Consider the following 23,412-nt stretch of genomic DNA (forward strand, 5'->3'; position numbering starts at 1 on the left):
GAACAAATACTTTGGTTCTGCCTTCACGAAGGGAAACACATATAACCTTCTGGAAATACTAGAGGACCGAGGGTCTAACAAAGAGGAGGAACTGAAGGAAATCCTTATTGATCAGGAAATTGTGTTAGGGAAATTGAAGGCCGATAGTCTGCACCCCAGAGTACTTAAGGAAGTTGCCCTAGAAATAGTGGATGCATTGGTGATCATTTTCCAACAGTCTATCGACTCTGGATCAGTTCCTGTGGACTGGAGGGTAACTAATGTAACTCCCCTTTTTAAGAAAGGAGGGAGAGAAAACTAGTAATTATAGACTGGTTAGCCTGCTGTCAGGAGTGAGGCAAATGTTGGAATCAATTATTAAAGATGAAAGAGCAGCGCATTTAGAAAGCAGTGACAGGATTGGTGCAAGTCAGCATGGATTTAGGAAGGGGAAATCATGCTTGACAAATCTTCTAGAATTTTTTGAGGATGTAACTAGTAGAGTAGACAAGGGAGAACCAGTGGATGTGGTGTATTTGGACTTTCAAAAGGCTTTTGACAAGATCCCTCAAGAGATTGGTGTGCAAATTAAAGCACATGGTATTGGGGGTAATGTATTGGCGTGGGTCGAGAACTGGTTGGCAGACAGGAAACAGAGTAAGGATAAACGGGTCCTTCTCAGAATGGCAGGCCGTGACTAGTTGGGTGCCGCAGGGCTCAGTGCTGGGACCCCAGCTATTTACAATATACATCAATGATTTTAGATGAAGGAAGTGAGTGTAATATCTCCAAGTTTGCAGATGACACTAAGCTGGGAGGCGGTGAGGGGTGGATGCTTAGAAACTGCAGCATGCCTTGGACAGGTTAGGTGAGTTGGCAAATGCATGGCAGATGCAGTATAATGTGGATAAATGTGAGTTTATCCATTTTGGGGGCAAAAACATGAAGGCAGAATATTATCTGAATGGCAGCAGATTAGGAAAAGGGGAGGTGCTATGAGACCTGGGTGTCATGGTACATCAGTCATTGAAAGTTGGCATGCAGGTACAGCAGGTGGTGAAGGCAAATGGCATGCTGGCCTTCATAGTTAGGGGATTTGAGTATAGCAGCAGGGAATGTCCTAATGCACTTGTACTGTGCCTTGGTGAGGCCTCACCTGGAATATTCAGTTTTGGTCTCCTAATCTGAAGGACATTCTTGCTTTTGAGGGCGTGCAGTGAAGGTTCACCAGACTGATTCCTGGGATGGCAGGACTGACATGAGGAGAGACTGGATCGACTGGGCCTGTATTCACTGGAGTTTAGAAGAATGAGAGGGGATCTCATAGAAACACAATTCTGATACGACTAGACAGGTTAGATGCAGGTAGAATGTTCCTGATACTGGGGAAGTCCAGAACCAGGGGTCAGTCTAAGGATAAGGGGTAAGCCATTTAGGACCGAGATGAAAAACAACTTCACTCAGTTGTTAACCTGTGGCATTCTCTACCGCAGAGTGTTGTTGATGCCAGTTCGTTAGATATATTCAAGAGGGAGTTAGATGTGGCCCTGACTGCCAAAGGGATCAAGGGGTATGGAGAGAAAGCAGGAAAAGGGTACTGAGGTGAATGATCAGCCATGATCTTATTGAATGGAGGTGCAGGCTCGCATGGCTTACTCCTGCACCTATTTTCTATGTTTCTATGATAACTAATCATTCTTGAGGCTATTGTGCTAGGAACAGGCCTCTCCACATTTCCATGCCCACAAAATTCAAACTAACTAGTGCACTAAGTGCTGACTTGTCTGAGCTTCATGACTGGACAGCCCCTTATTCTATAGAATCATGAACACCTTTGGTCACTGGTCCCTTGGTGATTCTGACTCCACATCTGAATGATCTCTTAATCCCATTTCCTTACTTTCTACATTCTCTTATATTTTTCTTCTTGTTTCAATTCATTGTTAAATGTAATTATTGATGACTTCAGCCAATTGTCTATCAACCTCCTGAAAATGTTTCTGGCCTCTCCCATTACACTTCAAAATACCACTCCTTTTTGTTTCTGCTCCATTGTTCATTTTCACTGACCAGTGGAAATAATCTTTCACTCCTGCATTACATCTTCCCCCTTCCCCCATCTCCAGTCTGTCTTTGGTTTTATCCAGGCTATTTTATATGAATCTAGAAAACAATCAGCAGGCTTTGGCTGAACCTGTGTTTTTCTTTGTTTGGCTCCCAATCATTTCTTTATAAAATTCTAGGCACTCTTCTTCTTGTTGTAAGTGTTGCTAGGTTCAAGGATTATCCTAAAAATTACGCAAGCTATATTCCATGGACTTCTCTCAACATTCAGCTGGGGGGGCCAAGTCCACACACTTGTTGCCTTTAGCTCTGTTTCCAAAATCTTTATTTTATAACCACTAGTTTTTGTATGTGTGATCCATGTGATCTCCTGGACTGGCATCAATTGCCTGAAGGGGTCTAAAGAATTTCCAAATTATTTTTTACCCTTTATTGGCCCTAGGTTTTTCTCTTGATTTGTTGCCCCTCTTGTGGGTTTATGCGGCTGCGAGGGGTGGGGGACTGGTGGTAGTAACAATGTTCCCCATAAAGTACGCGGCCGCACACCAATCGTGAGGTCCCGTGCAGGCTGCCCATCAGCGCTGCCACTGGAAGAGATGCTGTGCATGCGCAGCAAGTTGAACGGGCCCGTGCAGGGGAAGGACAAATTAGAGGGAGCATTGGGTCATAAGTGTCTGGGCATGATGGTCGAGCCATTGAGAGTGGAGCAGGCTTGATGGACCAGTTGGTCTTTTCCTGCCTGCCATTTTTCTATCTTTGTCTGTAACAATATAGCTTTGTTCTCTAACTCCATCTTGGTTGCCCAACCCCCAAGTGCAATGCCAGCACAAGATTTCATCAGCAACCTTTTCTGTTGTGGAATCGGCCCCGCTCCCCACCAGAGAAAATTGGGGATAAAATTATTTTTGTGAAAGACAAAAGAATGCCTGTGGTTTTTCTTCCATAATTCATCAATCTCCAATTAAACAGTGGGATTAATCAGCTTTCAAATATGCAATATCTGAACATGAAACTTTGAGTTATTTTTTTTTTGGAGAACAAACTGCAATTTCCTGTTTGTTTTATTGAAGCGATTCACCCCAACAACTCGAGCAAAGAATAGTCAAATCAATGCGTTGGTAGTCAGAATAAAAACTGATAACTCTGGCAGGGTGGAATGAGACGCTTCACTTTTTGTACTGTGTCTTCATGTGCATCTTGGTGCATACAATGACTTGTATTGGAAAACCAATTGGATTAAGACTGTGACTGAACATTGTGGCAGCCATGAGACTTTTCCAGGAATGTTTTAATAGATCAGATAAGTGCTCCTCTAACTCATCAAAAGTATTTTGGGATGTTGAAAAGGGTAGAATGTGGCTCACTGCTTGAAGAGGAAATGTTTAAGAAACTTCATATTTGCTAAAGAAGTTTGAAGGAGTGAAAATTATGAAGGGAAGAGTTTTGATGGGAGCAGATTCATGAATTTCTCAATGAGGAGAGAAGAACAGATCATGTGGCAGTAGATTCATTGACATTCTATTCTGGATGAGCCACATTTCCCTCTATTGGGGGCATTGTCTGCAGCCCAAGTCTCAAACTTTGTACCTTCACCACCAATTCCATCCCCTTCCCCAACCACCATCTGTCTAGAACAAATTGCAGTCTCTTGTCAAATTGACCTTGAGCTGAGCTTCCACCCACATCTCATCTCCTCTCCCATCACAAAGACCACATATTTCCACTCCAATAACATTGCCCATCTCTGCCCCTACCTGAACCCATTTGCTGCCAAAACCCATCTATGCCTTTGTCAATTCCAGACTCGACTATTCCAATGTTCTCCTGGCTGGTGTTTCATCCTCCACCCTCCCATTAACTTAAGCTCATCCAAAAATGTTCTGCTCACTCATCACCCTTGTGCTCAATGACTTACATTGGCTCCCGGTCATCCAGAGCCACAAGTTTAAAATTCTCATCTGGGTGTTTATAACCCTTCATAACATCGGCCTTCCCTTCCCTATGTGTCTAGCCCTACAATCATCCGAACTCTGCTTTCCTGTACATACCGCACTCTCTCTTCGCCCCATCAATAGTGGGTGTTTCTTCATCTGTTCAGCCCTACTCTTGCATCCTCTCCTTAAACCTTTCCACCACCCCCTCTAAGTTCTTCCTTTAAAATCCTTCTTTTGATCCAGCTTTTAGTTGGCCTCCTAATATATCTGTCCTTGTGTCAACGTTGATTTTTGTCTGATTACACATCTGTGAAGCGCCTTGGGATTATTTTCTACATTAAAGGTGTTTTATAAATGGTTTTTTGCCATCTCCATCCACAAGCTGGGAAGGGAATGGGTCAGGTAGGAGTGGATTCATGGACTAACCCCATGAGATGGGAAAGGATTTCTCCACCCTTTAGAACTCTGTCTTCAAGTGCAGTCAAATGCAGTATTTTAGTTCAAGAAACTATTTGGACTGGAAGTTGGTCATAGAGATGTATAGGCCTGGAGCAAGATTGAGATCATCTGCAAACATTCACTCTCTGAATTTATACTGGAAACTGATTTCTCTCAACGATTGCACAATTCAAATTGTTAAAATGAGCCTTTGTTCAGACCCCGCATAGTGGAAAAAGCAAGGACTGAGCCTTAAGCAATGCAATAATCTGTTTTAATGCCATTTGAAAGTGTCTACTGCTCTATTTAAAACTTTTTATTTTCAAAAAAGCCAAACCTGGCTGACTTTGTAGCATAAAACATATCCAACCTCCATCAGACTGGCACCAAAGTGCTGCATGGTAACCAACTTGGTTCTGTCAATGTCAACATAATTCTTTTTATAGGAAATGGAAAGAGTAGCAAGCCATTTGGCCTGTCGAACCATTCAATAAGATCATGGCTGATCTGGTCTTGGGCTCAGCTCCCATATCTTTCAAAAATCTGTTTACCTCCACCTTTGAATATATTCAATGACCCAGCTCTCTGGGGCAGAGAATTCCACAGATTTACAACCCTCAGGAAATTCCTCTTCATCTCAGTTCTAAATGGGTGACCCCTTGTCCTTAAACTTTGCCCCCAAGTTCTAGATTCCCCCATGAGGGGAAACACCCTCCCTGCATCTACCTTGTCGAGCCCCCTCAGTATCTTGTGTTTCAATAAGATCCCCTCCTGAGTATATAGGTCCAACCTACTCAACCTTTCTTCATAAGTCACCCACCTCATCTCAGGAATCAACCTAGTGGTTCATATGTAACCTCCAGGGCTGCTGACTGAGGGCCATGTGGCTCTTTGTTGGCCAGTGAAGACACACTGGGCCGAAATGGCGGCCTCCTGCGCTATAGATTTCTATGTTTCTATGAACCTTCTCTGACCTATAAGTATATCCCTCCTTAAATGAGACCAAAACTGTATGCTGTACTCCAGGTGTGGTCTCACCAATACCCTGTACAGTTGTAGCAGGACTTTCCTGCTTTTATACTTCCCCCCCCCCCCCCCCCCTTTGCAATAGCCAACATTCCATTTGCCTTCCTGATTACTTGCAGTACTGTACCTGCTTACTCATATTTTGTGTTTCATGCACAAGGACCCCCAGGTCCCTCTGTACCTCAGCATTTTGTAATCTCTCTCCACTTAAATAATTTTGTGCTTTTTTATTTTTCCTGCCAAAGTGGATAACCTCATACATTCCCACATTTATACTCCATCTGCCAAATGTTTGCCCACTCACTTAGCCTATCTATATCCATTTGTAGATTCTTTGTGTCCACGCAACTTGCTTTCCCCACCCATCTTTATCAGCAAACTTGGTTACATTTCACTCGGTCCCTTCATCCAAGTCATTAATATAGACTGTAAATAGTTGAGGCACCAGCACCAATCCCTATGGCACCCCACTAGTTACTGTTTGCCAACTGAAAAATGATCCATTTATCGCGACTCTGTTTTCTATTAGTTAGCCAATCCTCTCTCCATGCTAATATTACTCCCAACCCCGTGAGCTCTTCTCTTGTGCAGTAACCTTTTATTTGGCAGCTTATCAAATGCCTTCAGGAAATCCAAATGGACCACATCCACTGGTTTCCCCTTATCCACTCTGCTCGTTACATCTTCAAAGAACTCCAGCAAATTTGTCAAACATGATTTCCCTTTCATACAATCAAGCAGTGTCAGCATGGTTTTATCATGCTTTTCCAAATGTCCCGCTACTGCTTCCTTAATAATGGACTCCAACACTTTCCCGACAACAGATGTTCAACTAACTGGTCTATAATTTCCTGCTTTCTGTCTGCCTCCTTTTTTAAATAGTGTTACATTTGCAGTTTTCTAATCTGCTGGAACCTCCAGAATCCAGTGGACTTGTCCACCTTTAGTCCCATTATTTTACTGAGTACTTTTTCTTTAGTGATCGTGATCCCTATAGACTCTTGATTATCCATTATTGGATGTTTTAGTGTCTTCTACCATGAAGACTGATAAATATTCAAAGTCTCATCCATTTTCATGTTCCCCATTATTAATGCCCCAGTCTCATCCTCTAAGGGACCAATGTTTACTTTTTTTTTATATACCTGTAGAAGCACTTACTATCTTATGTCTTGCTAGTTTACTCTCATCTATCTTTTTTTTTTGGTCATCCTTTGCTAGTTTTCTTAAAATGTCCCAATCCTCTGGCTTCTCACTAATCTTGGCTACTTTGTATGCCATTGTTTTCAGTTTGATACCATCCTTTGCTTCTTTAGCCACTGATGGTATTCTGTTCTTAGTCTTTCCTTCTCACTGGAATATATTAAGTTATGAAATATCTCAAATGTCTGCCACTGCTTATCAACCATCTTACACTTTTTAATCTATTTTTCCGGTCCACTTTAGCCAACTCTGCCTTCATACCTTTTGTAATCACCTTTTTTTTTTAAATTTAAGATCAGGACACTGGTTTGAGATCCGACTTTCTCACCCTCCAACTGAATTTCTCCTCCTTCCCCTGATCACCCCCATGATTGAAAAGTTGTAAATGGATTTGGATTATTTTGCATATATTGAGAAACCTTGCCCTATTGGACCAGTATAGTTCAGCAAGGTTTGAACAGTGGATTGACTGTCATAAGAATGTAGAAGAGGTCTGTTGAAACACCTAGAATTGATGTGAAGAGATTGAAGTTTAGCCCTGGATTGCTGCTCACATTTGAGTGGAATAGGTTGTGTAAGCACACATACATGGACTGCTTCAGTAAGTTACATTAGTTGCCACTTAAGACACTATGGGCCCAAGTTTCCACATGATTTGCGCCTGATTTTTAGGAGCAACTGGTGGAGAACGGACTATCTTAGAAATCGCAATTCTCCATTTTTTTTTTTTTTTCTGCAGTTCTAGTCAGGTAGAACAGTTCTAGTTTGGAACAGAATTTTTTTCTTCAAAAGGGGGCGTGTCCGGCCACTGACGCCTGATTTGAAAGTTTCCACAGTGAAAATGTACTCCAAATTAAAGTAGAATGGAGCAAGTGAAGATTTTTGTAGAACTGAAAAAACCTGTTCTACACTAAAAAATCAGGCGTCCAGAACGAGGTGGGGGGGAGGGGAAGTCATTAAATTCTACAATAAATCCTTATTTATACTTATACAATTATTATACAAGTAAATCCAACCTGAATAAACATTTATAAGCAAAGAAAAGATTAAATAAACCATCTTCCTACCTGTGCGAAAGTGCTTCAGCCAGGAAGAATGCTGCAGCAAGCGTCACAAAACGAGGCAGCCGTTACCGAACGCGGGCGGGAGGGAGGGGAGGAGGGAGCCGACCGAACGCGGGAGGGAGAGAGTCGACCAACCGCGGGGGGGGGGGGGGAGCCGACCGGGGGTGGGAGGGAAGGAGCCGACCGAACACGGGGGGGGGGGGGGGGGGGGGAAGAAAAGAGAGAAGGCTGCAGGAAGCCTCAAAAATTGAAGAGCCATTTCCCGTCGGGAAACGGCTGGCTCAACTTTGAGGCTTCCTGCACCCTCTCTCTGCTACAAGAAGCCTCAGTGCTGATGGCAATGTACTTTTATAAAAAAATGTTCAAAAACTAAACAGCTACAAAGAACTACAAAAATGGCCGAGTGCCAATGTTTTTTTCTCACTGCGCGAACGCTCCAACGCGCACGCGCAGCGTTGTCGGCAGGAAAAAACTAATTTAAATAGTACCCGCCCCCTCCCACTTACAAAATCGGCGCGAGTGTAGGCTCCGCCCCCGGCAGACAAGGAGCTGCAAAGCGCTCGAGAATCGAGTTTTTTTTCGTGTGGAAACTTGGGCCCTTTTTGGGGGAAAAATTCAGTTGTGCATCAGTTGGGGCGGTAAACAAGGCAGTGATAATTTTAGCGTATTGAAAAAGTTTAACCCTCTGCACAGAAATTCATCAATCAGTTGAAGAGCTGACGGGTGCTAAATCAATCGTTTGTGTGTGTGTGTGTGACACGAATGTTTGGTCAGTAAATTTGATGGACCCATTGCACATACACCGAACTCCAAATCAGATCCCAAGAACAGCCGACTCTTAGAGGTGCAGGCGAACTAGTACTGTCCCCATTAAAGTTTTAGAAATAAGTTTCTCGAGTTCAACTGGTATGTCTGTGCCGCTGCAAACTGAGGCTCGCCACTGTGCTGTGTGTAAATGTTGCACTGACTGACCTCCGAGGGAAGCATTTCCTCATCCCTTTAGGTAGCCACCAGTCAACGACTCTGCAAGCCTGTACCGACTTTTTTTTCCAGACGTTCTTGGCGGTTGCTAAATGAGGCAGCCGCACCTAATTTACCGACCGAGGCGCATGCATGGTCGTTGCACCAGGACTGACGTCAGGATCACACTAATCGCCAGGCGTCCCCGGTGAACCTCTAATGAATTTTCATTCGGGGAACTAAAGGCTGGGCTTCTGGTCAGTAACCTCTTGCGTTCCAATTAACGCCCCCTCTGGGTGCTAACTGAGGCATTGGACGACCAAAAATCCAGCCCTTTATGTAGGTGTGAAAAGTGAATGTTCTGCTGAATTAAATTCTAAATCATTGTTGATGGCCGAGGAGTCTCGGTTAAAGTCGTGTTAAATATGCTGTGACTCAAAGGGAAAATGATATAGAAACTGAAAACTTGATTGGGTTTCCCTGAACGTTTTGACTTTGGACTGATGCCTGTTTTTACTGGAATAATTGAAGGTTAAGACATTTAACAGTGGCAAGTGAGAAATGCAGAGCAATATTGCCAGGGAAACAGTTTTAACTGAAAAGTACAACAGCTGTATTACGTTCAAGTGCACACCATCCTGCTATCACATTTTTCCTGACCAGTAACATGGGATGTTGATGTGTTTCAGAGCTAATTATGCCAGAAAGTGGGCTTTGCTTAAAAAATCCCCAGTAGGAGTTCTACCTCTTGTAAAACTGTACAAACCTTGCTCCATTCTACTGTACTCAACCCAGTATCTACATATTATGACTTAAAGGTCAAATAAAACACGTACTATGTGTTTCAATGCAAAGGAGAAACCTTGCACTTGGTAATGTAAAATTATTGTAGCTGTTGCTTTCCACCCCCAACAATTTTTTTTTTCCTGTTTTTTTTTTCAGATCAATGTCCGTGTTACCACCATGGATGCTGAGCTGGAGTTTGCCATCCAGCCCAGCACCACCGGCAAGCAGCTCTTCGACCAGGTAGGTCTACAGCTTTCTATTGCACGCATGATATTGTATGTCCATAATCTGCACCACACATGTCCAGAAATTACAATCTTGTACAGTGGTAAGTGACAACTACTGCAGGTCATGGGTTGTGAGGAGATCGAAGCTGCACTTTAGTTCAAATTTAGATCAAATAAATTGGGTGGGAGAGGGGAGGAGGTGAACATTTTTCATCAGATGATGGTGGGGCCAACAAAAAATTGGGGCAGGAAGCCAAGTAACTAATGAGGGAAAGTGAGTGGGCGTCTATGGAAAGAATGTGGAGTCAAACTGTATATTGTGTGTATACGATACTCGCTGTTCCACTGTAGTATCTTCTATTCTTCCACGTGATCAGTTTCAGTTCTAGAAACAAGCAGGATTAAAATGAGTCTAAAGCCGGTCTGTTAGGTGGGAAAATAAACCTGAGGAGCACACGCAGAGGCTGCAAAGGGATATAGACAGGCGAACTGAGTGGGCAAGAACATGGTAGATGGAATATAGTGTGGATAAATGTGAAGTTATCCACTTGTAGGAAAAATAGAAAAGCAGAATTTTTTTTAAATGGTGAAAGATTGGGAAATGGTGGTATTCAGAGGAACCTGGGTGTCCTTGCACATGAATCTCAAAGTTAACCTGCAGGTACATTAAACTATTAGGAAGGCAAATGGTATGTTGGCCTTTGTTAAAAGGGATTGGAGTATGAGTAAAGAAGTCTTATTACTATTTATATAGGGCCTTGTTGAGACCACATCTGGAGTACTGTGTATAGTTTTGATGATCTTGCCCAAGAAGGATATACTTGCCTTAGAGGGAGTGCAACAAAGGCTCACTAGATTGATTCCTGGGGTGACTGGATTGCCCTATGAGGAGAGATTGAGTAGACTAAGCCTATATTCCCTAGAGTTTAGAAGAATGCGAGGTGATCTTCTTGAAACATATAAAATTCTTAAGTGGCTTTACAGGGTAGATGCTGGGAGGATGTTTCTAATGGTTGGGGAGTATAGAACTAGGGGTCACAGTCTCGGAATAAGTGGCCGGCCATTTAGGACTGCGAGGAGGAGAAATGTCTTCACCCAAAGGGTTGTGAATCTATGGAATTGTTTACCCCAGAGAGCTCCTGGGTGCTCAGTCGAGTATATTCAAGACAGTGATCGATAGATTTTTGGATGCTACGGGAATCGAGGGATATGGAGAGAGTGCGGTAAGTTGGAATTGAGTTAGAAGATTAACTTATTGAATGGTGGCACAGGCTCGAAGGCCTGAAAGGCCCCTCGTGTCAATTTTTTTTCATTGAAGATAATGCAACATCTGTAACAATTAAAATATAAAGATCAAATGAAGAATATAGTGATCTGAAGGAGCTGAGTTGGGTTTCTGCAATAGTGGTAGTGTACACTCAAACTCATGCCAAGTGATTGGCAAATGTTACAAGTTCTAATTCATTCTGTCTGTCATCGCTTGTACAGCCATATGCAAGCCCAATTGTTGTCTTGTGAAGCTGTAGTGCATTCACACACGTGTGGGATATTTTTGGATTTAATTGGACCTGGGAATGAAATTTGTGAAACCCATTACTGTTTTGGGGTTTGTACTTCTGATTTTGTTCAGTTTCTACAATGATGAGACCCTCTAGTTCAGTGCTCCCAGATTATAGATACAACTGGTGGAAAAGGCATTGACTGAAGCAGTTTTAATCATGTATGGTAGCCAAATCCTGATTTATCTTGTAAAAGACTGGCTGGAGAATCCCAGAACAAAGCAAGCGGTTCCCTCCTCTCCCTTTACCACCCCTGCCCCCCTCCCCCATTTAGAAGACGGTAATATGAGATGGGTAGGAGCAAGCTTTCTTGTAAAATGTATTCCCCAATGTATACAAATTCAACTTTAAACGGTGTACACACTGCAGTTTTAAAGTTGGTTGTTACATTTTTCTGATGAGGGTAGAGGAGATTTTTACCCTCCCATTTGTGGTTTTCTACCTTTTTTGTTAATTTTAAAATGCGATGTCTTGTGATCTGCACTATTTTTTGTTTCATTCCATGCTCCTTTTACTTAAGAAAATCTACTAGAAGGAGGGGGGAGTTTACAAAGTATATGGCTTCCAGCAAAAGATAGGTTAAATCCAAGCTTAGGTGGCTGCATTTAAGAATGCAGCAAGTTTAATTAGAACCTGAATATCAAAGGCGACAAAATTGGAGGGTTTTCTTCCTGCAATTTTAAAATTGCCCCAGTGCACATTTATTCCACTTGTAAATTATGCTGGTTCCATTTTGAATGTTTAATCAATGAGCTGCATCTCTAGGGAATCCCAAATGGGTGGATCAGTACTTAAGTTTTCCTTGTGTTCATTTTTAATAATCTTGGTGCCTCTGTCTGAGGACCTTGATCTGGGAAAACCCTTTTTTTAACAAAGGATCTATCCTGATTTAGTGGTCTATGGTCAAAGTCCTTTTTGATACTTGTATGGTTGACCTATGGGTGGGACGGTATAAATAGACCTTATCACCTAGGTTTATTCTATTGCTCCTTGTCAGTTTAAAGAATGTAGCTATAAAATTGTTGAATGGCAACACTTGTCACACAATCGGATTATTTATTTTACTTAACGAAGGCACTTTATGAATTCTAGTTGATTTCCCAACTGATTTTAGATATCCATAGTGATCTGATTTTCTTTGCATCTTGGGATGGTGGGGGGGCCGGGTCAGGAGAAAGAGGTGAATTCAAATCCCCCCCGCCCCCATAGAAATAGTGGATGTTACAATTGCAGTGTTTTATTGCAAAGTATGACTATTAGAGTGGCTCATTGTGGATGTGAATTTGCAACTGTGTCCAAAGTAACCAGATGTAATGAATGTTTTTCTTTTTATAGTGCTTGTGATAAACTGAATTATACAACCTGCAGGAAACTGGCTCGACACCCTCTGTATTTAAGCATAACTAGATATAGACCATTAAACCCAAGAGCAAAACTTGTATATGTATTATATGTCTGTAGCCACGTACACAGACCTTTTTAACATTTAAAACCGTATACTTCTACCATTTTTGTGCCACGAGCTTGTGATTTTTTTAAAAAACTTGCCCTCCACAATCTATCCCATTTTTTGATATTTGCATCGTCCAAGTACCCTGTGGAAAGGCCCTTTGTCCCAGCTGGCAATCATTTCATTCATTAGATTTTAACTTGTCTTATGAGTTGTGCGATCTGCCTCCCTTTTGCAGACCAGTCGATGTTCTCATTTTTAACTTGTTTAGGCCCCTTATAATAATGCAAGGTTGAATGAAAAGGAACAGGATTTAAAATATTTCCTGCAGCAGTACAGCCTTTGCTAACCACTCCAGTGTTCTTACTGGGAACAGTCACTGCCAAACCGGTTAGTTCATTGACCTGTTTCTCAGTTACTGATTGAATGCTTCCAATTCCCCTACTCAAACCAATGTAACATTGATGTTTACTAAAATAAAGGAACCTTTAGTAAATGCTGTTGCTACTCCATTACATAGTTGTGATTTTTTTTTTTTTCTCTAGAAACAGCAGTGTTTTGGTGTTCTTAGTCAGTAAACTTGTTCATTTGTTTCGGAATTGGCTAATTTCAGTTTGTAAAGCTTCAGTGTCAACTCTTGCACACCATTTGGTGAGTTTTCCCCACACTGGCCGATGGAAAGGTCAAATCTCAAGACAAGTTTCCCCCCCCCCCCCCCCAAACACAGACGGCCATTATTTGCACATCAGGAGGAATCCTATTGGTGGCTGAAATAGTTTGCTGATTTTAAAGTGAGAATTTATACACTTTTTCCACAGGTGGTCAAAACAGTTGGCCTACGAGAAGTTTGGTATTTTGGACTCCAATATATTGACACCAAGGCATATCCAAACTGGCTGAAGCTGGATAAAAAGGTAAATGCACTTTGATACCTGATTACAATCAGACCCAATTGCTTCATATTTTTCTCCTCCTTTACTCAAAGCTCCACATTTTGTGTTTCTTTTGAAGTTAAAGTAGTTACATTGTCTGGATTTTCTAGATTCCACTTTGGTGATATTCCAATGAAACATGGTTGCTGATTGAGAGGTAGAGCCATGAAAACTTACAGCACAGGAGGTCGTCATTTGGGCCATCCTGTGTGTTGGCTCTTTGCTAGAGCAATCCAAAACGAAACCCACTGCCCTGTTCTCTGCCTATCTCTGTATCACCTGCTGTTTCAAATAGTTATCCAATGGTTTCTGCCACAGATACTCCGTGGCAATGTTTTGCATACTCCAGTAACCCTCTACTACTTTTCATAGAATTTTCCAGCATACAAGGAGGTTATTCAGCACACCGTGGCCCTTTGGTAGCTGTCCAATTAGTCCCACTCTCCTGCTTCCAACACTTTCAGGTAGTGCATTCCAGATCACAACTCATTGTTTAAAAAATGTTACCTCGTGTCACCTCTGGTTCTTTTGCCAGTCACCTTCAATCTGTCCTTTGGTTACCAACCCTTCTATCACTGGAAACAGTTTTTTTTTCTTCATTACTCTATCAAACCAAACCATTTGAGATTTTGAACACCTATCAAGTCTCCTCTTGACCTTCTCTGCTCCTAAAGAAGGTGGTTGAATATCTTCCAACAGTGGATAGTGAGGGGGGAGGGGAATTATTGCAATCACTAAGGAGGTGGACTAAAGGCGGATCAATCCCCTGGACCTGATGGCTTGCATCCTAGGGTCTTAAAAGAAGTAGCGGCAGGGATAGTGGATGCATTGGTTGTAATTTACCAACATTCCTTTGATTCTGGGGAGGTCCCAGCAGATTGGAAAACTGCAAAAGTAATGCCCTTTTATTTTTTTAAAAAAGGAAGCTGGAAATTATAGACCAGTTAGCCTAACATCTGTGGTTGGAAAAATGTTGGCGTCCATTTATTAAAGAAGCAGTTGCAGGACATTTTGGGGGGGCGGGGGGGAAAGCATAATTCAGGCAGAGTCAGCATGGATTTATGAAGGAGAAGTAATGTTTGACAAATTTGCTGGAATTCTTTGAGAATGTAACGAACAGGATGGATAAAGGAACCAGTGGATGTGGTGTATTTGGACTTCCAGAAGGCATTTGACAAGGTGCCACAAGTTTACTGCACACGATAAAAGTTCATGGGGTTGGGGTCAATATATTAGCATGGTTAGAGGATTGGCTAACGAACAGAAAACAGAGTCTGAATAAATGGGTCATTCTCGGGTTGGCAATCAGTAACTAGTGGGGTGCTGCAGGGATCAGTGCTGGGACCCCAACTATTTACAATCTATATATTAACGACTTGGAAGAAGGGACTGTGTAATGTAGCCAACTTTGCTGACAATACAAAGATGGGTGGAAAAACAATGTGAGGAGGGCACACAACCTGCAAAAGGACATGGGCTAAGTGAGTGGGCAAAAATTTGGCAGATGGCATATGTTGGAAAGTGAGGTTGTGCACTTTGGCTGAAAAAAATCAAAATTATTATTTAAATGGAGAAAAATTGCAAAGTGCTGCAGTACAGTGGGACCTTGGGTACTTGTGCATGAAACACAAAAGGTTAGTATGCAGGATCAAGAAGGACAATGAAATCTTCCCCTTTATTGCAAAGGGGATGGAGTATAAAAGCAGGGAAGTCTTGCTACTGTTGTACTGGGTATTGGTGAGGCCACACCTGAATACTGCATGCAGTTTTGGTTTCCATATTTAAGATATACTTTCTTTGAGGCAGTTCAGAGAAGTTTGCTAGGTTGATTCTGGAGATTAGGGGGTTGATTTATGAGGAAAGGTTGAGTAGGTTGGGCCTCTACTCATTGGAATTCAACAGAATGAAAGGTGATCTTATCAAAATGTATAAGATTGAGAATGCTTGACAAGGTGGATGCAGAAAGGATGTTTGCACTGATGGGGGAGACTAGAACTAGGGAGCATAATCTTAGAATAAGGGACCACCCATTTAAAACAGATGAGGAGGAATTTCTTCTGAGGGTTGTAAATCTCTGGAATTTGCTGCCTCAGAGCTGTGGAAGCTGAGTCATTGAATAAATTTAAGACAGATATAGTTTCTTAACCGACAAGGGAATAAGAGGTTATGGATAGTGGGCAGGGAAGTGGAGCAGAGTCCATAATCGGATCAGCCATGATCGTATTAAATGGCAGAGCAGGCTCGAGGGGCCGTATGGCCTACTCCTATTATGTTAAGAACAACACCAACTTCTTCAGTGTCTCCATGTAACTGAAGTCCCTCGTCCCTGGTATAATTCTAGTAAATCTCTTCTGCATCCTCCCTACAGCCTTGACATCCTTCCTAAAGTGAGGTACCCAGAATTGAACACATTACTCCAGCTGGGGCCTAACCAATGTTTTTTGAACGTTTAGCACAATGTCCTTTTTGTACACTGCCTCTACTATAAAGCCCAGGAAGCCATGTGCTTTTTTTTAAACTGCTACCTCAACTTGTCCTGCCACCTTTTTAAAGAATTGTGTACCTACACCCCCAGGTCTCTTACTGCTCCCTTTAAAATTGTACCATTTTAGTTCATATTGCCTCCTTTCTTGCTACCAAAATGCATCACTTCACACTTCTGTGTTAAATTTTATCTACCATGTACCTGCCCATTTCAAAAATCTGTGTCCTCCAGTCTGTTGCTATCTTCCTCACTGTTTACTTCATTTGAGTTTTGTCTCATCCTAGAATTCTAAACCTGCAGCACCGAAGGAGGCCATTCGGCCCATCATGCCACAGCTGGGTTTTAGAAAGAACACACTTGCTTAATCCCACATCCCTGCTTTTTGTCTAACCCTGTAAGTTCCTTATCTCAATTACATGCCCAACTCTTTTAATTATTTATGGAATCCGCTTCCACCTCCTTTTTTGAGATCGAACGTTCCAGTTTCCAGCAACTAGAGTTTAAAAAAAGTCATCTCCCCTCTATCTTTTGCCAATGATAAATCTTTAACTCTAGTTATTGACCCACTCGCCAAAGGGAATAATTTTGTGCTTTCTACTTTATCAAAACCTTTCATTGTCTTGAAAACCTCAAGTCACCTCTTAACCTTCTCGGTTCCAAGGACAAGTCCAAACTTTACAAATGTCTCCTCTTAACTGAAGTCCCTCATCCCTGGTAACATCCTGGCAAACCTCCTCTCTACCCCTTCTAAAGCCTTCCTGAAATGTGGTGCCCAGAATTGTCCATACTACTCTAGCTGAGGCCTAACCAATTATTTATAAAATTCTCGTTATCTCTTTGCTTTTATATTTCATGTCTCTCTATAAACCCAAGTAGCCCATATGCTTTTTTTTAACTACCTTATCAACTTGCTGTGCCACCTTTTTAAAGATTTGTGTATATGGACACCAGGGTCTCTGCTCAACCACACTTCAGAATCGTGCCATTTATAGTATACTGCCCTTCCATATTGCACCTCCCAAAGTGCATCACTTCACACTTCTCCACATTGAACTCCATCTGCCATGCTTCTGCCCACTTCACCATCCTGTGGTATTACTATCTACTACTTTGCCAAGTTTTGTATCGTCTGGAAACTTTAATGCTGCTCCCTACACCCGGGTCTAAGTCATTTATAAAAATTGAAGAGTAATCAACCCAAAACTGACCGTTGGGGAACACCATTTGCAGTCACCTCCCAATCTGGAAAAACATTCATCCACTACCACACTTCCTCCTGTCACTGAGCCAATTTCCTGTCCATACCACACTTTCCCCTTTCATTCTATGACTGTTGAATTCCTTAACACCACTACATTTCTACACTTTGAGCCCACCTGGATAGTAATTTGTCCCATATTCCTGTGGATGTGCTGTAGGCTGCAATCTGAGGATTCCTGCACTGCCTGCGTCTTCCTACCCTGCTGGATGGCCACCCACTTGCTGTTCTCCTGATCTCTAGTTGCGGGGTGATCTGTCCTAGAATGTGCGCTCCAGGTAATTCTCATCTCCCTGTAAGCCCTGCAGTGACTCCAGCTGCTGAGCTAGAGCAAATGTCCCTTCTGCACACATGGTTATCCAATACACAAAGTGACCTGGCGTTTCAACATGGCACAGGAATTGCAGACAACAGGTATACACTAAATCACTGGGACTAGTCTTGGTTTAATCAGCTCTTAATCCAAAATTGTTAATAAATGAGGATTTGGTGGGTACTAGTCAATTTTTCTAAAGCAAATCTTCCATCTCAGCAACATCACTTGGATGTATGATATAAAATTGCAAATTCTTCCTCATTGGTTCCCCTTCTGTTTAAAGTTTATAATCATGGAGTTGAAAGTTGGGAAAAATACTTGTTTTATATAGCATCTTTGACATCCTCCGGATGTTGCAAGTGCTTCAGAGCCAATGAATCACCTTTTTTTTGAAGTGTAGACACTATTGTGGAGGCAAACATGCCAGCTAATTTGCACAAGGCATGGTCAGACACACAGCAAATGAGAAAAGACCAGTTAATCTGTTTTTTATGGCTTTGGTTGAAGGATGAATGTTGACAACAACACAGCAAGAAGTCATTCCTGCCCCAAAGCAATAGTTGGGCTCCTGAACTTCTGACACTACTAGGAATGCTGCTGAATAAGATGCAAGATGCTATTGCCCTTTCATTGAGCACAGAAGGCTCTTTGCAGATGAAGCTTCATTGCATACCTGACATCATATGCAGGTTCTATTGGTGCACTTTGAACGATTCCTGGTCTCTGTCTGTTCCACAGGGAAATGGGCGTGCCTAATCCCAGCAGTGATTTGAAGACTGAAATTTGGCAAAAGAACTCTATTTGAGGATGAGTAGTCTCTCCAGCAAATGCATTGAGCAACCTGTTGCAAACCTTTGTATACGTAAGGTTTTGTTCGAGGTTTGTTCCGTACTACACACCCCTGGGACGATTGTCTTTGTTCTCTCAGGAAGTCCAGTGGAGACAAATGGAACACATCCATGAGGCTTTTTTGGAGTGAAAACATAGATTGTCCTTCAGTAGGACAGAGCATCTATGAAGTGGAGTCAAAGTGCAAATGGATGTCCGTGCAGCAGAGCTGGTCTCCAGTTGTCTTGGTTAATCCTTGCCACTGGGCCAAGACCTAGCTCTGTCAAACCCATGTGGTGGCTGGTGTGCAACGGCCACCATAAGTTTTTTTTTTTTTAATTCATGCACTGGCATTTTCCACCCTTCAAGATGTAGTTTGGGATCTGGAATATTAGGTCCTTAATTGAAACACCTGTGAACTCATCCCTTTTTTGACATGGAGGCAAGTCATCTTCGATTTGAGATGATGATGGATGTTCTACTCTGAACTCCTAAACTGCAAGCGAGCCCCAGGTGGGCAGAGGAAACGTTTCGAGGACACCCTCAAAGCCTCCTTGGAAAAAGTGCAACATCCCCACTGGTATCTTGGAATCCCTGGCCCAAGACCGCCCAAAGTTGAGGAAGAGCATCTGGGAGGGCGCTGAGCACCTCGAGTCTCATCACCGAGAGCTTGCAGAAAACAAGCACAGGCAGCGGAAGGAGCGTATGGCAAACCAGTCCCACCCACCCTTCCTTCAACCACTGTCTGTCCCACCTGTTGGGGACTGTAATTCCCGCATTGGACTGTACAGCCACCGGAGAACTCGGTGGCAGTAAGCCTTCCTCGATTTCGAGGGACGGCCTATGATGATGGATGTGCCCAATTGTCAACCTGAAATGACAACTTGTCTACTGACTGAAGCAGATCTAACTCGAGAGACTAACCATTCCCTGTCAGACTTGGGTAAATATACACTTTAAAAGGGTTCACTGACACCCCATGTATTTGGCATTATTACTAGTGCCATTTATTTAATTGCCCAATAATGTAAACTGACCCTAGCAAATTCATTCTGCAGTATTTTTCCTGAACTTGATTATTAATTGTGTGCATCTTGTAAGTACTTGGCACAGGTATCCTTCTTAGGCAGTCCCTCTGAGTCAAAGATGACTTGTTTCCACACTGAATTCTCAGGTGACTGAGTCCAATGTGGTACCTACAGTCTCTGTCACAGGTAGGGCAGACAGTGGTTAAAAGGACGGGTGGGTGAGGTGCTTGGGTTGTCGTGAGCTCCTTCCGCTGTTTACGCTTGGCTTCTGCTTGCACCCATCAGAGACTGTGTTCGGCGCCTTCCCGGATGCTTCTCCACTTTGAGCGGTCTTGGGTCAGGGATTCCCAGGTGTCGGTGGGGATGTTGTACTTTTTCAAGAAGGCTTTGAGGGTGTCGTTGAAGCCTTTCCTCTGCCCACCTGGGATTCACTTGCCGTGTTGGAGCTCTGAGTAGAGAACTTGTTTTGGGAGTCTCGTATCGGGCATGCAGACGATGTGGCCTGTTCATCTGACCACGCTTGATCAGCTTTATGTTTCAATGCTGGGGATGTTGGCCTGAGCAAGAACACTGACGTTCCGGTCGATGGATTTGCAGGATCTGGAAGACACAGCGTTAGTGATACTTATCCAGTGCTTTGTACAGCAGGCACCTCATAGTCACAGGTATCCACAGGCGAGCAAGAGGGAATTTCTGGGCGATTCCATCTGAATTCTGCAAAGTATATATTCTTTGCACATGCCACCTATAATTCTCCATTGTCGAAAAGATCAAGTGATCTATTTTTTTTGGCTGAGATGCAGGACATTGGTTGATTTAGTAAGGTTCCCATCCCTGCCACCCTCCCAATTCTGGCAATGGGTCACTTCGAAGAGCTGCCCTTGTGACCTCTTGATTGCCAATCCTGTTCTGAATTCAGAACTGGTTGCCCCATTGCCCAGCCACAAGTAGACATGGAGTCCCAAGACAAGGTAAGATGCACAAGCATTTGGACAGTTTCCATGATTTAATGAGTTTTGAACATGGCATTGGCATTCCCCAGTTCCCTGCTTTTAAGCCACTGCTAGATTTGATAATGGAAAAATAACCTGTTGCATCAGAATTATGGCATGTGTGTATAATCAACATTCTTGCGTAACAATAGATTGCACTGTAGAATTTGATAACCCCTAGTACAATCTCTTCAATGATGCATTGTTACTAGTCACTGATCTCCATGAGCCAGACATCATCTATGATCGATGGCAAGTTTCTCCCAGGCTTCTGCCAATGCTTTTCTAATCTCGCTACTCTTGTGCATTGCAAAATAGCCTGACAGAGGTGGGGAGTGGGTTGGTGGCTCTTGCGGGGGGGGGGGGGGACGTGCACGTGCCTGCCCTTTATCTCTACAACAACAGCTGAGATGGGAGCATGGAACAATGTTCCTGCTGAGGTGCATGGCTGTGCACTAATCTCAAAGCTCCCATGCAGGCCGCTCACCAGCTGTTGCATTGTAAATACCGTGCATGCGCAGAAAGGGACCGTGCATTAAAAGAAATAGGCCCCACACAACAAAGCACCGCTTACAGGGGACATTGGCATGGAGTGGTGTTTGTTTTTTGTTCTTTGGTGGTGGCAAGACTGTTGCCCATCCACAAGGGCATTAAGAGTCAACCATGTAATATGGGACTGATGTTGTACGTAGGCCAGATTAAGGAAATTAGTAAACCAGTTATGTTTTTACAACAATCCAGCAGCTTTTCAAGGTCGTGTTTCTGATGCCAGCCCACATGTGACCAGATTTATTGAATTCCATTTCACAATTTGCTATAGGGAGTTTGTACTCTGCTTCTATGTAGTCCCGTACCATAAACACCAGCCTACTATATTCATATCCCAGTAGTGTGTGGTGTTGTGCATTGCTACTGCTTATGCTGCCTAACTTGTGGTGCTTTGTATGCCTTGTCTTGCAGTTCAAGCACAAGCTCACTCATTAACAACTTGATCCATTCCATAGTCCATTCAATTCAGATATGTGCAAATCGATATAACTTGCCAACACAAACTTTTTCTTGGGCTGTTTTCATTGCAACAAAGCAGATGAAGTGGTGATTTGATAGGTGTTTTAAAATAGTGAATCGATGGGACAGATAGAAACAGACTGATTACAGTAGTCTAGAATGAAGGGACTTGGGCATAAAATGCAAGATGTTTGGGACAGAGCTGGAGAAACTATCTTACACAGGGTTGTGGAATGTTTTACCAGAGTTGGTGATTGAAGCAGAGACTGTCAACATTTAGATGGTTGAAGGAAAGGAGAATGAAGGGATATGGGAAGAGGGTGAGAGCACTACTGCTCATAAGAACATAAGTAATAGGAATAGGAGTAGGCCATACGGCCCCTCGAGCCTGCTCTGCGATTCAGTAAGATCATGGCTGTTCTGATCATGGACTCCGCTCCACTTCCCCACCCGCTCCCCATAACCCCCTATCCCCTTGTCGCTTAAGAAACTGTCTATTTCTGTCTTAAATTTATTCAATGTCCCAGCTCTCCGAGGCAGCAAATTCCGCAGACTTACAACCCTCTGAGAAGAAAAGCGCCCTCGTCTGTTTTAAATGGGCGGCCCCATTATTGTAAGATCATGCTCTCTCGTTCTAGTCTTCCCCCATCAGTGGAAACATCCTCTCTGCATCCACCTTATCAAGCTCTCTCATAATCTTATACATTTCGATAAGATCACCTCTCATTCATCTGAATTCCAGTGAGTAGAGGCCCAACCTACTCAACCTTTCCTCATAACTCAACCCCCTCATTCCCCTAATCAACCTAGTGAACCTTTGCTGAACTGCCTCAAGAAAGTATATCCTTTCGTGAGTATTGGAAACCAAAACTACATGCAGTATTCCAGGTGTGGCCTTACCAATACCTTGCAGCTGTAGCAAGACTTCCCTGCTTTTATACTCCATCCCCTTTGCAATAAAGGCCAAGATACCACTGGCCTTCCTGATCACTTGCTGTACCTGCATACTAACCTTTTGTGTTTCATTCACAAGTACCCCCAGGTTTTGCTGTACTGTGGCACTTTGCATTAAATAATAACTTGCTCTTTGATTTTTTTTTTCTGCCAAAGTGCATGACCTCACACTTTCCAACATTATACTCCATCTGCCAAATTTTTGCCCACTCACTTAGCCTGTCTGTCCTTTTGCAGATTTTTTTGTGTACTCCTCACACATTGCTTTTCTTCCCATCTTTGTATCATCAGCGAACTTGGCTACGTTACTCAGTCCCTTCCAAGTCGTTAATATAGATTGTCAATAGTTGGGGTCCCAGCAGCACCCAACTAGTTACTGGTTGCCAACCTGAGAATGAACCATTTATCCCGACTCTCTGTTCGGTTAGCCAATCCTCTCTCCATGCTGATATATTATCCCCAACCCTGTGAACTTTTATCTTGTGCAGTAACCTTTTATGTGACACCTTGTCAAATGCCTTCTAGAAGTCCAAATACACTATCCACTGGTTCCCCTTTATCCACCCTGTTTGATACATCCTCAGAGCTCCAGCAAATTTGTCAAACATGACTTGCCCTTCATAAATCCATGCTGACTTTGCCTGACTGAATTTGGCTTATCCAAATGTCCTGCTACTGCTTCTTTAATAATGGACTCCCAATATTTTGCCAACCACAGATATTAGGCTAACTGGTCTATAGTTTCCTGCTTTTTGTCTGCCTCCCTTTTTTAAATAGAGATGTTACATTTTCAGTTTTCCAATCTGCTGGGACCTCTGCAGAATCTAGGGAATGTTGGTAAATTACAACCAATGCATCCACAATCCCTGCTGCTACTTCTCATGACCCTAGGATGCAAGCCATCAGGTCCAGGGGATTTAT

The 23,412-nt window shown here is 42.8% G+C and overlaps 1 protein-coding gene across 3 annotated transcripts in view; it reads left to right on the plus strand.

Annotated features, from left to right (window-relative positions):
- The window catches only part of LOC139273171 (ezrin-like), a 104,787-nt gene that overhangs the window by 39,410 nt on the left and 41,965 nt on the right, over positions 1-23,412 (plus strand). For all 3 annotated transcript variants that reach the window (XM_070889704.1, XM_070889702.1, XM_070889703.1), the window contains 2 exons: positions 9,611-9,694; positions 13,509-13,604. In XM_070889704.1, coding sequence (XP_070745805.1) covers positions 9,611-9,694; positions 13,509-13,604 — 180 coding nt within the window. The remainder of the gene's footprint in view (positions 1-9,610; positions 9,695-13,508; positions 13,605-23,412) is intronic.

Source organism: Pristiophorus japonicus, chromosome 9 (genome assembly GCF_044704955.1).
Source record: "Pristiophorus japonicus isolate sPriJap1 chromosome 9, sPriJap1.hap1, whole genome shotgun sequence".
Taxonomy (NCBI): Eukaryota; Metazoa; Chordata; class Chondrichthyes; family Pristiophoridae; genus Pristiophorus; species Pristiophorus japonicus.